This window comes from Gracilinanus agilis, chromosome 4 (assembly GCF_016433145.1).
Source record: "Gracilinanus agilis isolate LMUSP501 chromosome 4, AgileGrace, whole genome shotgun sequence".
NCBI classification, from domain to species: Eukaryota; Metazoa; Chordata; class Mammalia; order Didelphimorphia; family Didelphidae; genus Gracilinanus; species Gracilinanus agilis.
The window spans coordinates 126,091,656-126,109,693 of record NC_058133.1 but is presented as its reverse complement, the minus strand read 5'-3'; the positions used below and the strand labels follow the sequence as shown (position 1 = coordinate 126,109,693).

The following is an 18,038-nucleotide window of genomic DNA, read 5'->3' as shown; positions in this document are numbered from 1 at the left end:
GAAAGCAAAAGGCTGGTGGGTAACCTTTATGGTGCAGCCATTCATGCACAGCGTCGGTGACATCAAATGAGAGCCATTCCCCTTCTGCTCTTGTCTTAACAACCTTGCTATCAATGTAGCGTTGGGTTGGGGATGTTAAATCTTTGGATTTGAGAATCTGGAAGAAAAGAAAAGGCAGAGTGGAAAATAAAGAACTGGTATATTTTAACCAAGACAACTGAAAATAATAGCTCTTCTCATGAAAACAGGATTCCAGTTCATCATCTAAATTCCAAGGAATCCAAGAATTGAGGAACAAAGCATTATAAGAATTAGATCTAGAATGTCATATCAAAGGCCATCCAGGTCATCCCTTCTCATCGCCATTTTATAAATGAAGTCTAGGGAAATTAAGTGATGTCATAGAGGTATAATTGTTAAACCTCAGAAACCATTTATAATAATACAAACTTGAACTAGGTTTATACCCAGGAACACCTAGCCTTTCCCTGAAGTCCTCCAATGAAGCAGAATCCACCAGTTCTCCAACAAGCCCATTGCACTTTATGACAGCTCTAATTACTAAAAAGTTTGTCCCAATATCAACCAAATTTGTCTCTTTCTATTGTTCTTGGTTCCATCCCTTGAAGGCAAGCAGAATAAATCTAATCTCATTTCTGTGCACCAGCCCCTCAAATTCTTGAAACCAGCTCTCATGGCCCCTCTGTGTCTTCCTTTCTTCAAGCTGAACATGGCTAGTTCCTTCAAATGTTCTCATTTGATATAGATTTGATATTATCACCATCCAGATTGCCACCTACTTGATAAACTCTGGGTTATCAATGTCCTTTTAGATATTTGTGATCATCCACATATTATTCTCTCTCTCTCTCTCTCTCTCTCTCTCTCTCTCTCTCTCTCTCTCTTTCTCTCCAATATGACCATATATAGAACACATTAAACCAAGTTGTATGCTGTCAGGGGGTATGGGGGGGGGGGGGGGAATAAGCAATGAAATCAGCTGCTTGTTGTGGTAAAAAGTGCTGTGAATCATCCAGCCAAATATGTAACAGAAAGTGACATTAATTATTTTACTTCTGCTGACACATGCTTTACAAGTCAGTGCCATTAAGTTAATAGTTTTGTTGTGCCATAGAATCTCAGCACCATATTTATTTAATTGAGGTGGGGGTGGAGTGCTAAGGGTAGGGCCCAACACAGTGGGCCTTCCCTCTTTCTTCTTCCTTCTATCTTTTTCTCTCTGAGTGTCTTCCTTAATCTCTCTTTTCTTTTCTTCTCTTATTCTCTCTCATTCTCTGAAGGCTCCTGTTATAAATCTCTTGATAGAGGAAACTGAGTTGTAATCTTAGCCCTTAACTCCAGGGATCCCAAATTCCTTGGCATGCCACAATGTTCTAGGTAAGGATAACACTGGACTTCTGACTCCTGATGTGACTTATTAGGATTTATAAAGACACCTCCTATCCCACAGGCTGGGAATGAGTTTAGGCAGAAGCAGTCAAGAGTAGGGTGTAGATGAGAGCTCCCAGGCAAATCTTATTTAGTTACGCAAGACATCTTTAAGAGGTATTCATTTCAAACAAGTGAAAAACAGCAGCACTATGTCCTCGGGTTTTTTGAAAGAGAATCTACCTTTTTAAATGGCTTTCTGATTCTCTGCCTTTGGATAATAAACAGCAGATGTGAATGGGTTGACTCTAAAGCTTCTTGATGTCAGCTACTGACCTGCCTAAGCTCCTTTCCTCCATATTTTCACAGCATCTCTAGACCTAGTGTGGAACTACAGGACTTGTTCTTCTTGAAAGTTGGCTAGAGCCAATGTGGGAGAGTAGAAATAGCCATGGACTTACTAGGTTTTTGAGCATCACAGATCTCTATCAACTAGCTCAACTGCACTTTAAAATTAATTAATGGGCTTAGAAAGTCATTTCAGGATATTGTGGGAAGGAAACCAGGACAGTAGATTTAAATCGTCCTTACTACCTGAGTGACCATGTGCATAATCAGACTTTGTGAATTCCATGGTCTTTTGATTTTCTTATGTGTAAAATAAATAGGTAGGTTAAACAAGATGATCTCTAATGTCTCTTCAAGCTCTAACATGTTATTATTTAGTCTACATTTCGTGTAGATAGGATTTGATCTCTTCAACTAGAGCATAAGCTTCTTAAATGGCAAAGATCATATTTCTCCTTTCTTTTTGTATCTTATCTCCTAACTTGACCCCTATACTTATGCACAACTAATATTAGAAGAAATGTAAAAAGCATCATTTAAAAGCAGCTCAGTCTCAGGAGAAACAAACAAACAATCCCTTGCCAACACATCTGGAATACAGAGACACCCAGGGCTCATCTTCTAGCCAGAAATAAATGCCACTCATCAGCCTAGGATGTGTTGTAATTATGAAAAATGAAGAAAAGATTTTCAGGAATTTCTATTCTTGAACTCCTTAAAAACTCAATTTACCTTCTCACACAAAAATATTTATAGCAGCTTTTTTGTGGCAGCAAAGAACTGGAAATTGAGGATGTTCATCTATTGGGTAATGGTTGAACAAATCATGGTATATGTAGGTGATGGAAAACTATTGTGATATAAGAAATAATAAGTAGAATGATTTCAGGAACAGCTGGAAAGATCTACATGAATTGATAAAGCATGAAATAAGCAGAACCAGAATAACATTATTTACAGTAATTGCAATATTGTACAATATACAATGATCAGCTGTGATAAACTTGGCTACTCTCAGCAAAACAATGGTCTGGGTTAATTCTGAAGGACTTATGACAAAGAATGCTGTTATCCATCTCCACAGAAAGAACTGTTGGAGTCAGATGCAGATCAATGTATTACTATCTTCCACATTAGTTTGTTTGCAGTTTTATTTGGGGCTTTTGGTTTTATGGTTAATTTATTTTACAACAATGACCAATATGGAGCTTTATTTTACATGATAATACATGTATAATCCAGATATAATTGCTTACCATCTGGGTGGGAAGAGGAAGGGAGACAATTGGGAATCTTATAATTTTGGAAAACATATGTTGAGAATTTTTATTATATTTAACTGGGGAAATAAAATATCTTTGAATAAAAAAACTCATCCCAAACCATTCTTCAATAATTTCTCCTCATCAATGACACCCAGAAATTCTATTTATGGCTCTGAATCCATTAAATCAGAAGTCCCTTCTGTGTTAATTCATGGTACTTTGACATTTTTTTCTTTGAATTTCTTCCTCTAAAAATTCTTTTTATACCTCACCTTTGATTTCATTGAAATAGGGAATTCCCAGGGAGGAAATGATATCTCCCAGGGAACAGTACTATTCTGCAACTTATAGGCTAATGGATTAAATAAAGAGGTCAGGAGTCTTGCACAGGATAACACAGCTTTTGGGTGTCAGAGGCAGATTTTGACCCAGGTCTTTCTGACTCCTTGAAGTTCTCTAGGCACTACATCATGCTGCTTCTCAGCTTGAATATATTCTTAAGATTGTGTTTAAAAAAATGTTTGCTGGAGAAGGAGAGAAAGTGTTTGTGACTAGCAAGAATCAATCCACAAACATTTATTAAATACCTATAATGTGCGTGACACTGTGCAAGGTGCTAGGGATACAAACACAAAGAATAAAACAATATCTACTTGTAAGGAATTTGTCCTACCTCCCCCATTAGGCTCTCCTAAAAAGTAACATGCATTTTCTTTCTTTATCTTCCCATGGTGTAAGAGGAGGGGACGGGATGCAGGGAGAGGATGCTGAAAAACTGTTATTGTCTGCTGACTTGAGCCTCACTATAAAAATTGTTCAGGCTCGAGAGGGGCAAAAAAACCCCCAAAGCATAAATCTCATAGCTGTGGGTCCAAATGGCAAAGAGGCATAGACACCTGGGAAATGAAGGAAATCCTAGGCTTGATGGAGACACGGGAGAACCCAAGAGATCTTGTAAAATATTCTGAAGAGGAAAAAAAGTAATTTTAGAGTCCCTTCTAAGCCACATTCTGTATCACACAAATGAAATCACATATACTAGAGAGCAGTGATCCCAAAGATGTTTCCTTATAACCAAAAAGGGGGAAGAAATCTAGAAAAGTTATCAGGTTTATGCCCCTGCCCTTAGGGCAGACCAACACTTACATTTCGCTCCAGAAATATTACATTCCACATAATTCTGAATTGGGAAAGTTGACTTCCTTACCTTTGTTGGTAGTTTACTACAATATCATAACCCTTATGGCCAGGAAGTCTTTCCTAACTGCCCCCTTGCACTGTAAGCTTTTCCCTCTTTTCTGGTCCTTGATGGAAACAGGAAACAGCTGCTCATCATCACTCACAGAATATCCCTTCATATTCCTGGAGGCTGTTATTAAGTCCTCCGTTAGCCCTCTCTTTTTTAAGCTAAATAAACTGAGTTTCCCAAATCTTTACTCACAGGGCCAATTTCCTAAACCTTTAATCATACAGGTTGCCCTCCAGAATGAATGATGCTGTATAAAAAGCAGCCTTCCTCCTGCTTCATAATTTCCTTTGCCTGAGAGCTGGCCCGGAACCCATCCCATCGTGACCCAAAGCTCAGAAATCTTAACTCCAAAGGCGTAGCCTTCCTTGAACTCTCTGTTTATCTCCCTTGCCAAATTAGATCATTTTGTGCAGATCTGACCTTTTGTGGGAGAAAGGGTGGACACACTGACCTGATATTATCTTCTTTTTAAAAGGTTAAGTAGCTGTTTCTTCACCTCTAAAACTGAAAGTAAGAGGGTCTAGAAGGCTCACTATCTGATTTTCTTGAAGATTTCCTGTCATGTCCATCCACTAGGCTCATTTTAAGCTATGTATATCCTGAGTGGACAGTGAGTGGGGACCTCACCATTTCCACATTCATTTATATATATANTGATGCTGTATAAAAAGCAGCCTTCCTCCTGCTTCATAATTTCCTTTGCCTGAGAGCTGGCCCGGAACCCATCCCATCGTGACCCAAAGCTCAGAAATCTTAACTCCAAAGGCGTAGCCTTCCTTGAACTCTCTGTTTATCTCCCTTGCCAAATTAGATCATTTTGTGCAGATCTGACCTTTTGTGGGAGAAAGGGTGGACACACTGACCTGATATTATCTTCTTTTTAAAAGGTTAAGTAGCTGTTTCTTCACCTCTAAAACTGAAAGTAAGAGGGTCTAGAAGGCTCACTATCTGATTTTCTTGAAGATTTCCTGTCATGTCCATCCACTAGGCTCATTTTAAGCTATGTATATCCTGAGTGGACAGTGAGTGGGGACCTCACCATTTCCACATTCATATATATATATATATATATATATATATATTAGCTTGAAAAAGACATTTCAAGGCTACTTAAAAATTAAATCTGATTGCCTCCCAACTTTGTTACTATCCACAAAAATAGTAAATGTTTCATTTATTACACTACTGATATATATTAACATCAGTATGGGATGGTAGGGAACTAGATCCACAATTTCATTGGTGTAGGGTGTTCTTTGGGGAGGAACTTCCCTTCCCAGTGCAGATCAGCTCCTTTTCTGCCACTGAGAATCTTAGAGAGTTGATTGATTAAGAGGTTAAGTGATTTGCATGGTGTCATATTTGTGTCAGTGGTAGATCTCAAATCCAGATCTTTTGAGATTAGCTCTCTGTACAACTGACTCTGAAGTACACAAACATATATATACACACTAAATAAATAAAAATAAGTAAATAATTGTGTATACATACCATATGTATAGTGTATGTCTATATATACATGCATATATTAATACATTAATATATACATATATTAAAGTATTAAATGAGAAAATGTATATGGAAAAATTTTGACAAATCATAAAGTACAAATGCAGTTCCACCTTCCATAGACCTTCCCAGTTGTTGATGCTTTCTTCTCTCAGATTATCTTCCATCTCTTCTCTATATATCTTGTATTTAACTCCCTATGTACATATTATCTCCAACCCCCTTCCTCAGCCATATGTATGCTCTTTGAAAACAAGGACTGTTTTTGCTTTTCTTTGCATCCTCAGCATGGTCACATAATAAATGCTTAATAAACATTTATTGACTATCTTTATAATATATATATCTTCCACTATTCCCAACTAAACCCTTACTCAGTGGACATTTGTTTATTCACTGTCCTTGGGGTGAATTCATCACTCCTAACATCATTTCATGAGGGTCCCCGGTCCTGGTCACTTCATTTCCATCTCAACTCACTCTCCAGACTTCATCTCCATGCCCTCAGCCTTCCCTTCCTCTATATCAGTGTTGGTGAATCTTTGGCACTTGTGCCAGAGGGGGCTGCTTCCCTCCCCATCTCCACCGTGCCTAAGGGCATTTTTTCATAGCACCTGCCCCTCTGCCCATCAGCCCAGTGGGAGTGCTTCCTCCTTCCCCTGTCTGGCGTAAGGAGGCAGCTCACGTGCAGCATGAGTGTGCAGTTATTTCTGCCCTTGGGCTTGCCTTCTGACTGGCAAATTCCTTACCCAGATCACCATTTCATGAAAGGTCTTATCCATGCTCATTTGACTCCCTGCTCAACTCCCTCCCTTGATTTCTCTTACTCAGTCTCTCTCATTAGAATATAAGTTCCTTGGAGTTAGGGACCATTTTATTTACCTGTGGGCTTGGCACAGTGTATGGCACAAAGCAAGTGCTGAATAAAATCTCAGAAGATGCCTTAAGTTTTCTTACTTTTGTGGCCATACTAGAAACCCCTTCTAGAATGCTCCGCTTGTTCTTTCCCTTATTATCATCTTCCATATCTTTGAAGTTCCAGGTGAAATCCCTTCTCTTCCATGAAGCCTTCTCTAAACAGTATAATCCAAAAGTGACCTCTCCTTCCCCTGAATTTCTGTGTCATCCTAGTGTCAATACAACTCATTTGGCACTAATCACTGAATACCTTGTAGTTGTCATTTTATCCTCAATCCCTACCTAAGTAGACTGTAATCTCCTAGGGAGGCAGAAACCAAGTCTCCCACTTCTTTGGTCTAAAGACCTCCACAACACCTCAAATATTACCTTGAATATACTTCATAGGAACTAAATAAATATTTGCTGACTGATGGATTCAGCCCTGGAAGAATGTGGCTTATTGTGCTCAGCACCTAGGAGTGTTTAGCACATGTTAGAAGTTTAACAAATGCTTATTGAATTGATTTAAAATACACAGAAAAACTGATTCCTGATACTCTTTCCTTTAAGGAGTAGCTTATGCTTAGGCTTCTAAAACAATTCTAATATCCAAGCTGCTTACCATAATTATGGAGAAATGAGAATTTTGCCATTAATGATAAAGAAGAAATAGAATACCAGGACAATAATCAAAACCAAAGACAACAGGAATAGGGAGGCTCCAAGGCTTCAGATTACAAAGTGAACTTAACTTTATACCTATGCCAGCAACTAAAAATCAAAAACTACCAGGTATTTGGTACTACAACAGGGGGGAAAATTCGCTTAAAACTTGTTTTAAGGATAATCAGAAAGAAAAAAATGGATTTATCAGTACAATTAATGCCAGACTTACAATAAGGCTTTACTCAACCATTAAACACAGACACACAGACACACAAACACACACACACACACACACAATTTTCAAGTAATAGAAAGCCTGGCCTTGACCAGTGCCGGAGGAGACTGGGTGAAATCAGTGACTTTCGTTGCTGATACAATATTCCACTGTGGCACAAATAAAACTCTGTATTCCCTGTGACTGCAATTTCCTTGATCACTACCTGGGTCACTTGAGGGGTGCCTGAAAAACCAACACAGAGGATAGTTATTTCACAGAAGGGACTTAACAGAACCGGCACTTATCTTGTTTTTCTCATTATTTTTCCTTCCTATAATTGCAATGGCTCCTTTGTAATTGCACCTCTCTAAGAGGTCTTAAGTAGCATGTATCTTAGAATTTCAGTCCCTGACTAATCTGCTCCCATGAAATGACCATCCAAAGAAAGATGCACATAAAAGTACATACTCTAGAGGAGAAAAGAGGCCCCAGATATCCAATTTATTACTATATGGACCACTTCCTTTTCAAATTGTATACCAAAGCATAGAAATATGTACCATTCTTTTATATGTTATAATGAAATAAATATATGATAGTTTTATAATATTTATGTTCATTTTCTCATATAAGGGTGCAAATTAACCTTAAACTAAAAGCCCACTTCCTTTTTTAACCCCTTACTTTCTGTCTTAGTATTAATTCTAAGAGAGAAGTACAGCAAGGGCTAGGCAGTTGGGGTTAAGTGACTTGCCCACTGTCACACAACTAACAGTATCTGGAGGCCAGATTTTAACTCAGATCCTCCCACCTCCAGGCCTGGCACTCTACCCACTGTGCCACCTAGCTGCCCCTGCAATGTGCTTTTTAAAGAATCACAAAAGCAAAATTTGTTGATAATTTCAACCTGGAAAATATTATAGCTGCTGTTATTCTGGATTAATAGGAAAGAACGGATTGGTAAAGTAGGTACCAATGGTACAAATGATTCCAATGGGGAGAATAAAAAGCAAGAATAGAGGTGCCTAAAGAATCTTATATGGTTAACAGGAATCTCACTGACCAATTAAGATTTTTTAATGTAGAAAAAATAGAAGGCAGGTAACTGAAGATGATTACAAAAAGTGGCAAAGGTCTAGTAAGGATAATGACAAAAGAGGGCAGCTGGGTAGCTCAGTGGTTTGAGAGCCAGGCCTAGAGATGGGAGGTCCTAGGTTCAAATCTGACCTCAGACACTTCCCAGCTGGTGTGACCCTGGGCAAGTCACTTGACCCCCATTGCCTACCCTTACCACTCTTCTGCCTTGGAGCAAATACACACTATTGACTCCAAGATGGAAGGTAAGGGTTTTAAAATTAAAAAAAAAAAGAATGACAAAAATACAAAAGCCCAGGATGAGCTCCATGCTACAGTGAATACTAAGGACAACAAAAAAGGATTTTTAACACTGTTGGGAGAAAAAGAAAGAGCAAGAAACTGATGTAACTACTGCTTGGAGTAGATGAAACAGTGAGATCATATGACTGAAAGAAGGCAGAATAATTCAAGTGCTATTTTCATTTTCTCTACCAAAGATAATTATTTTCAGACTAGAAGGTATAAAATAAAAATGGTTAACAAAATAAAAGAAAACAAAAGAACAACTATTTGTTCTCCATAAGTTTAAGTTACCAGCATGAACAATCTGCCACTATACTTAAAGAACATACATATGCAATTGCTAAGCTGCTTTCTCCAATGTTGGCTAAATCACTGAATTTATCTGAGCTTTATTTTCATTATCACTAAAATAAAATGGTACAATTAAATCAAAGAAGCTTAAATGTTTTGTGTGTGTGCCTAAACCAATTTGACAATCTGGTTAAGCCTATGGAACCCTTCTAAGAATAATATTTTGTTGCCTATATCCATAATTGAAGGAAATGCTGAAATCTAGTTAAAGGTTAGAGGAAATAAAAATGCTGGTATCCCTTCCATATCATGGGGGTTAGAGGCACAGCACCCCTACAATTTGGAAAATCCATGTAAAATTTTTTACTCCTATATTTTTACAAAGTTTTAACTTCTCACTTATTCTAATGTTAAAAAAGAAATTGTGTATATTTGTGGTGTTGAAAGATAAAATATGTTGGTATTATTTAATACTAGACATATATTTTATGCACTTCTGAGTTTTTAAACTTCTTTTGGGTCATCTGCTAGCCTTGGTATGTGTTCTGTAGCTTCTTCAAAAATCCCACAAAATTCCTATTTAATTTCTTATGCAGACTTGCAATATATCAAAACCAAGATGAGGAAAGTTGTGATATGGAAGGGATACCTATATACATTTTTCCACCCAACTTCAGGGACTCCCTGAAACCTATCCATAGACCTTTGAACTAGGTTATTTCTAAAGTACCCACATGCTCTAACCCTCTAATCATTTGATCTTTGAAAAATTATAGTGACTGGGAGAAGATTGGAATATCGCTGTAGTGTTCAAGAAAGAATACAGTAGTCCAATATGTTTGGCTTTAAATCCCTGGCAAAATCCTAGGGGTTGTTTTTAAAGGAATGTTTTTGTGAGCACTTAGAAAAGAGGAGTAATTACTACCATGAGTTCATGACAGGTCTATGCAAGACTAAATTGATTTACTTCTTTGACAAGGTTAATAGAGTTCCTGCTGAGTTATGCCATGGATATAACATTTCAGCAAGCATCTGATCAAATCTTTTATGATACAGATAAGATGGGGATATTTGTATAGGCTGAGCATAGTATAATTCAGTGGATCTAAAGCTAGCTGAATAATCAGATTCTCAGATGCATTATCTGTGTACATGTTCTCCTCCAATATCATTGTAATATCGTGTGTCCCACCCACCCTGGTCTTCATTTTCCTCATATGTAAAATGAATGGGGTTAGATTATGTGACCTCCAAGGTCTCTCCCAATTCTAAATCTATGATCAAGTAGAAGAACTGGGATTTGAATTCTCCTCTGACTTTAAATCAAGGACTCTTTTTACTATATCAGCAACGGATTCAAAACCTAATCTACCTCTCAGGTATTTATTACATAAACTATGAGGGGTAATTTGCAAATGAGTATAATGTTCAGATAATTATTTACTTTAACTTAAGCCTAGTCAGCTCTGCTGGCAATTGGAAACAGGAGAGGGTCACTATCCATTCTAACATGAATGATTATGCCAGGATTGAGTGCATTTAGAATAAGAATCATTAATCAGACGGATTCATATACATAAGGATTTGAAAGCCTCAAAATGCTACACAAATGTGAGCTTTTCTTATTGTTGTTGTCAAAGGAAGATATATCGTGGGATGTTTTTACATGGTAAGATACTGACAATTATAAGGAATTCCAGACAAGGGAGGAATAGAGGAAGTGGAGAGAGGAAGGAAGGAAGGAAGGAAGGAAGGAAGGAAGGAAGGAAGGAAGGAAGGAAGGAAGGAAGGAAGGAAGGAAGGGAGGGAGGGAGGAAAGAAGGAAGGAAGGAAGGGAGGGAGGAAAGAAGGAATCACAGATATAGTATAGGCATAATGGATAGAAAATTTGCCTTAGTGTTTGCCTTAGGTGTGTAACCCAAAAAGATCATAGGGAAAAAGATATTTATAGCCGCGCTCTCTGTGGTGGCAAAAAACTGGAAAAGGAGGGTATGCTTGTCAATTGGGGAATGGCTGAACAAATTGTGGTGTATGCTGGTGATAGAATACTATTGTGCTCAAAGGAATAATAAAGTGGAGGAATTCCATGTGAACTGGAATGACCTCCAGGAATTGATGCAGAGTGAAAGGAGCAGAGCCAGAAGAACATTATACACAGAGACTGATACATCGTGGTAAAATCGAATGTAATGGACTTCTGCACTAGCAGCAATACAATGACCCAGGACAATTCTGAGGGATTTATGGAAAAGAACTCTACCCACAGTCAGAGGAAGAACTACAGGAGTAGAAACACAAAAGAAAAACTACTGCTTGAACACATGAGTTGATACGGACACGATTTGAATGTAGGCTCTTAATGAGCCTATTCTTACCCTAGAATAGTTATCAATAATATGGAAATAGGTCTAGATCGATGACACAGGAAGAAACTAGTGGAAATCAGCTACGGGGGTTGGGGGGAGAGAGAGCAAGAACATGAATCATGTAACCATGGAAAAATTTTTCTAAAAAATAAAAATTAAAAATAAATTTTAAAAATCATCCAAAAAATAAAAGAAAATTTGTCTTAGAGCCAGAGAGGTCCAAGTTCTGCCTCTGACACATATTGGCTATGTGTCTCTGGATAAATCGCTTAACTTCTCAATGTTCTAAACTAGTGGTGTCAAGTTCTCCAAAATTCTCATTATCTATGCTGTAATATATTTTTACTTATTTTGTTAAACATTTTCCAATTACATTTTAATCTAGTCTGGAATGTACTCAGGAGTTTTGTTGGCTGCTTAAGGTGTAACCACAAGACAGTTTGCCATCACCATTCTAGACAAGTCTTTATCACTATAAGATGCAAAGAGGGTACCAACCTGCATTGGTAGAGGAATTTTCCTCACCAGAAGTTTTCTAGACTAACCGAATCCAGCCTTTATCCTTACATACAAGGTAGAGAGCTAGATTATGGGGACATAGATGTAAAATTGCCCTGACATACTAACAAATCATGGTGCTATCACATTATCAAACTTTGGAATGTTTCCAAGTTCCAATGAGTAGTTGAAGCTTCAATATTTTCCTAATGCTTATTGACCTGAAGCAGCATAATCAGAATCATCTGAATCTCAAAACATTAAGTGGCAAAAAAAAGAATAAAATGTTAACTCCAAAGACTTCAATTTCCTCATCTGTAAAAGTCAAGTAGGATGCTTGATAAATAGAATTCTGGTCTTAAAGTCAGAAAGACCTGAGTTTTGAATATTGCTTTAGAATCTTTCTAATTGTGTGACAAATAAGTCACAACTTCACTGGGGCTCAGTTTCTTCATCTATAAAATTATGAACCTTCAATTTAAGGAAAATGCCAAGAAAGTGTCCATGTCTTTATTCTTCTCTGGACTCTACTCCTGACTCTGGACTTTCCCCATCATACAATCTCATAAGTACCTTCTCTCCTCCCTTCTACACTTCTCAACTCTTTATTAATTATTTTCTTCTCCCAATAGAATGTAAAATCCTAAATTTGGAAAGCCTTACATGGCTTGATGCAAAGTAAACTAAGAAGAACCAGAAAGATATTGTACATAGTAACATCAATGGCTGATAGCAAAACAAACAAACAAACAAACAAACAAAAAAGCAAAATCTGTAAAGTAGTTTAAAATGGAAAAATTGCAAACAAAATTGAACAGCTGAAGAAAGATAATAAGGAAGCACAAGAATGCCGACCATATTATTGATTGTCAAATCCATTGCAGAGTACCTTAAATAAGAGGATAGTAGGGATCAAATTACTTGATTTTTAATTTCATTGGAACGGGTAAATAAATCCTTTCTACCAATGCAGATCAGAAACTGGTCTACAATCTTTGGGAAATCTGAAGCATTGAAAAGTTAGCCAAAGTCACACTGCTCACAAAGCACTATGGGTCTGAGGTAAGATTTAAATGTGGGTTATTCTGTTTTTAAGGTCAACTCACACTGACTCTCTGAGATTTAATAGGACTTGTTTGTTGAATTTAACAGAATAGTACTTAGAATTTCAGATCTTAGAGATCATCTTCTAGTTCAATAGCCTCATTCCACAAATGAGGAAAGTGACCACCAAAAGGGTAAGTGACTTGCACAGAACAACAGAATTTAGAGCTGGAAAATAGCATGAAGGACATTGAGCCCAACCCCTTCTCCCCAAAAGACTTGTTCAAGGTGACAAAGACATAAAATAGCAAAGATAGGATTTAAAAGTAGGTTTTTAACGCCAAAGTTAGTTCTCTTTCCTTTGCAATTGATATATTGCAGAACTAGGGCTAGAATTCACATCTTCTGAACTCTAACTTAAGAACTCTTGGAAAAGAGCTGTAGATGGCCATTAACCTACTATGTAAAAGTAGGAATTGGGTTCTTGTTTTTATTTTTAAGTAAAGGTGTCGAGTAGAACATTAGTCTAAAGTCAGAGCTGCAACAGTGCCAGGCTCTGAAAATAGCAGCTACAGAAGTAATTTTGAATGGAAAGTACAACTGGTCACGAATTAGCCTTTTTTGACCACACCCACTCACAAAGAGATGAAGCCTAGAGGATAGTGTCAGCCCTCTGTAGGAGTGACAATGATCTACTTTCCCTAGGAAGGCAGAATGGTTTCTGTTCAGTTTGCAAAAATCTGGATATTAATGGTCTCGTGCATACAATGTGTTTATTATATCATGGGACATTTTTTAAAAAGGGGGTACTGTGCTATGTCTGACTACAGAGTGGCGCCTCGGTAAGGATCGGTGTGAAGGGGATTGTATGCCATAAAATCTTGGACAACAGAAGCACAGTATGACCTCTTTCAGTAGCACTTTTTGTAAATCTAATTTAACAGCCACTTTTTTTTTTTTTGGCTGACTTCTTTTTTTATTTTTTGCACCCCTGGGCAAAATGAGAAATGAAAGCTGAACTCTGTGTATGTGTATGTTATGTGTATGTGAAAGAGAGACAGACAGACACACAGACAGAGACAGAGGCAGTGAAACACAGGGGGACCGAGACTGAAAGAAAGAAGAGAGACAAAGAGACAGAGATAGAGAATTATAAAGTCAAGTTTATATAGTCAGAGGTAGAGAAAGAGATAAAGACACAAAGAAAGACAGGAGTATGTCTGAGGAGGAATAAAAATGGAGAGAACCTTCATCATTAACACCACTTGAGCTATGTTCCCACATAGTTGAAACTAGAATTTTCTTTAAAAATAGGACTTGTCTCTGATTTTGTACTAGAATTAGAGCATAAAGGGACATCAGAAATATCAGTGACCTTAAATATCTAATTCCTCTTACTTTACAAAGAAACTAAAGAGGTGACCTGGACTTTCCAGGACCAAAAAGTAAATTAGAGGTGAAGGCAAGGACTAGATCAAGTATCCATCTATGTGTGAAAGCCTATAGCCATGTTGGCAAACCTATGGTATGTGTGCCAGAGGGGGCTATTCACCTCCCCCTCTCCACACAAGCCTGAGGACACTTCTCTCATCACTCTCGTCCCTCTATCCAGCAGCCCAATGGGAGAGCTTCCTCACTCTCCTGTCTGGGGTAAGGCGGGGGAGTCACATGCAGGATGATGGTTGTATTTTGGGCACTCAGCCTCTAAAAGGTTCACCATCACTGGCCCATAGGCTAAGGAATCCTTGCAAAGGGTTAGGGTAGAGTGGGTACGCTGTTGGTATTGTTAAAGGACTATCCACAATTAAAGCCTACTATTGTCATAGTTGATGGATCTAGTGGGAGAAGAACTTAGTGGCCATTAAGGTGGAGGCTCTGATTTTACAGGTGAGAAAATCAAGTCCTCTGGAGATCACATGTCTTGCCAAAGGTCTCACAGGTAGTAAATGTCAGAAGTAGCATTTGAATGCTGCCCTTTGGCTCTACATTCTACAGACATATGGCTTTGGAATTATGTTGTCATATTATCCATACTATCATTCTCCATGAGTGCGCATAACCCAAAATTTAATTAATGCCCAGAGTATAAATATAATCCAGTCTGGTGACTCAGTACTGAAAACCAATACTTGAGACATATTTCCAAAAAAACATTTCTCCCAAAGTTCCAAGGGAGCCAGAGGTGACATTAAAATCCTGCCTACCTATGCTTCTGCACAGTTTTATTGTTCCCTTTGACTCCATGCCTTTACTCCCTTCTTGGTAACCTAGATTTCCATTGAAGCACATTGGGTAAGGTAGCAGGTTCATTTCAACTCAACACATTCCTTTTCTAATGATTGATGGAGAAAGCTCAGCAGATTCCATTCCCCTAGCCTATCAGAGACCCAATATATGCAGCCTCACACCAACACCGTGATAAAAGGCAACATTTTGGCTGCTTTTCTCCTGATGCTTTATGACGTATGACCCAAACACACCACACTCCTTCCCTAGTAAGTTATTTTAACACGTTACTGCTCAGTGGTTTGAAACTAATGACTTAGTCTTGAAAGCAATCCGATGGCTCCTACTCTAGGGCATTGCCCTAAATGGCTTTTCTATCTGGGAAGGAAAAGTCTGAGAAGGAATAGTCGGCATTTATACAATCACAACCAATATGAATATGGAAAGCAACGTTATTTAACAAATTTCCAGATGCAAGAAGGAAGGTATGCTCCTTTGTCCTGAGAAGGGGGTCACTTTAAGAGAAAAAGGATTTCTGCACCACCTATAATGTTTTGTAGGACTAGCTGGTCTGCAGAAGAGGACTTTTTCCCCTCCTCTAGGAAAGTGAGATCATTCCCCTGGTAACTGAGTTCCAGTATAGCAATTCACACTGCAGGATTGCTCTCCATGAGGCATGACCTTTCCAGCCCCTCTTATTGGCAGGCAAGGAGAGATTCTGAGGCATTTCTGTGGACTTTCTGTAATCTATACCAACAATGTATTAGGACTTAGCCTTAGGTACCAATCAATTAAATGTAGGAAATTGTATCTTACTATACTTGATGAAGTGGATTATAAATATATGAAACTTCCAATTCTGATATATGGCAAAAGCTATAAAGTTCAAAAGTTTCAAGATAGTTTGGGATATTTTTCCTGGATACTAATTACTAATGGTTACATGAAAGATATTGATTATTGTCACTATTATTATTATATCTAGGACATGGGAAATTCTTTGAGGCCAGTATTTGAGGGAAGAGTCCCAGACACAGATGCCAATTTCAGAGTTGGTAAAGGGTGGCAAAGTATAGGGGAAAGGGCCCTGGACGTGGAGGCAGAGTTTGAATCCTACCTCAGCAAATCACTTAACCCCTTTTAGTCTTGGTGTCCTCACCTGTAAAGTAGGAAGAATAATAGCATCTTTCTCTCAGAGTTATAAGGAAGAGGAAATGAAATATGGGGCTGAACACATTATTAAATAGCTTAGTAGAAAGAGAGGCAGGTCTAGAGCCAGGAGGTTCTGGGATAAAATATGACTTCAGATACTTCTTAGTTGAATGACCTTGGGCAAGTCACTTAACTGTAATTGTCAATCCCTTACCACACTCTTCTGCCTTGGAACTGAGAGTAAGTACCAACTCTAAGGTAGAAAGTAAGGTTTAGAAAAAAAGACTAAATGATATATGTCTAAAGTGTCTTGCAAATCTTATAGCTCTGTATAAATGTTAGTTATTCTTGTTATTATCATTCTTCTAGTCCTGACTCTATAATTAAAGTATTTGTATAATCTTTGACTTCTCTAGGTCTCAGTTTCTTCATTTGTAAAATGAAATGGTTTGGCTTAGACAATCCACTGTTTCCTTCAGCCCTAAGAGTCATTCTCTGGGCTTAGCACTACAATATTTCCATGGTGCCACTGAACTGGATAGATGGTGGCTCTGATCCAGATCTTATGGTATACATAAAAGCTAACTGCTGCTCCTGTGGTTCCCCTTCTATAAGATGGTGCCCCTGACTTGTTTCTGGAATGCTCCTTCAGAGGAGGATTCTCTTTTCCCGTTTCCCCTTCCCAAACTTATGATTCTGAAAGAGATTTAATCACAAATACAGGAGCAACTTAATCAAAGAAAGATGTACTTGAGCTTCCAAAGTGGCTAAGAGTTATGATAAATACCGTGGGTTCAAAGACATTCCCAAATCATTGGAGCTTTATCTGATCAAATTCCAATAAAGGTTGCATTTGGCATAAATCTTTAAAAACATTGCTAAGGCTATTCGTAGCTAGCAAAACTTTCTTACTTAATGTTTTTTTCTTTCCCTCTGTAAAAAGATTTTATCCTCTCATATTGTCCCAAATCCTGGTGTACATTCAAAATCATACTGGGATCAAATAAATGTATGTTCTTTGGTGACGATTAGCATAGCAGGGGTCAGAGAAAGGCAGCAGCAGGATCTTCCCCTTCTCCAGAGTGCTGACAGAGAATTCTATAGGACAACCTAGAGAGTGGAGTCAAAGTCCCAAGATTCTCTGCCAAACCAAATGTGTCTTTCAATAGAAGCTTCAGCTTCTAAGGTCTCTCTCACAGGGAGGGAGAGACAGCAGCCTCTGTGCAACCCTCATAAAATAGTATTCTTTAACTAGCCAACTGCTTTGAGGAAAAACAAGGAAAACCTTTAGAAATGGCACACTTTCTAACCAGGTCCATGTTGCAATGCTAATGATGACACCATCGGTCAAGTTGTGGGAGAACTTTGAATCCAAATTGTAGAAGGAAACAAGATGTAATAGAAAGAATGCTAGATTTGGAGTCAATTGAGAAATAAAGAAAGGAAGGAAGGAAGGAAGGAAGGAAGGAAGGAAGGAAGGAAGAAAGAAAGAAAGAAAGAAAGAAAGAAAGAAAGAAAGAAAGAAAGAAAGAAAGAAA

General features: G+C 38.0%; 1 protein-coding gene across 1 annotated transcript in view; it reads right to left on the bottom strand.

Moving 5' to 3' along the window:
• The window catches only part of TGFB2 (transforming growth factor beta 2), a 104,528-nt gene that overhangs the window by 9,662 nt on the left and 76,828 nt on the right, over window positions 1-18,038 (bottom strand). The window contains exon 3 of the mRNA XM_044676903.1: window positions 25-157. Coding sequence (XP_044532838.1) covers window positions 25-157 — 133 coding nt within the window. The remainder of the gene's footprint in view (window positions 1-24; window positions 158-18,038) is intronic.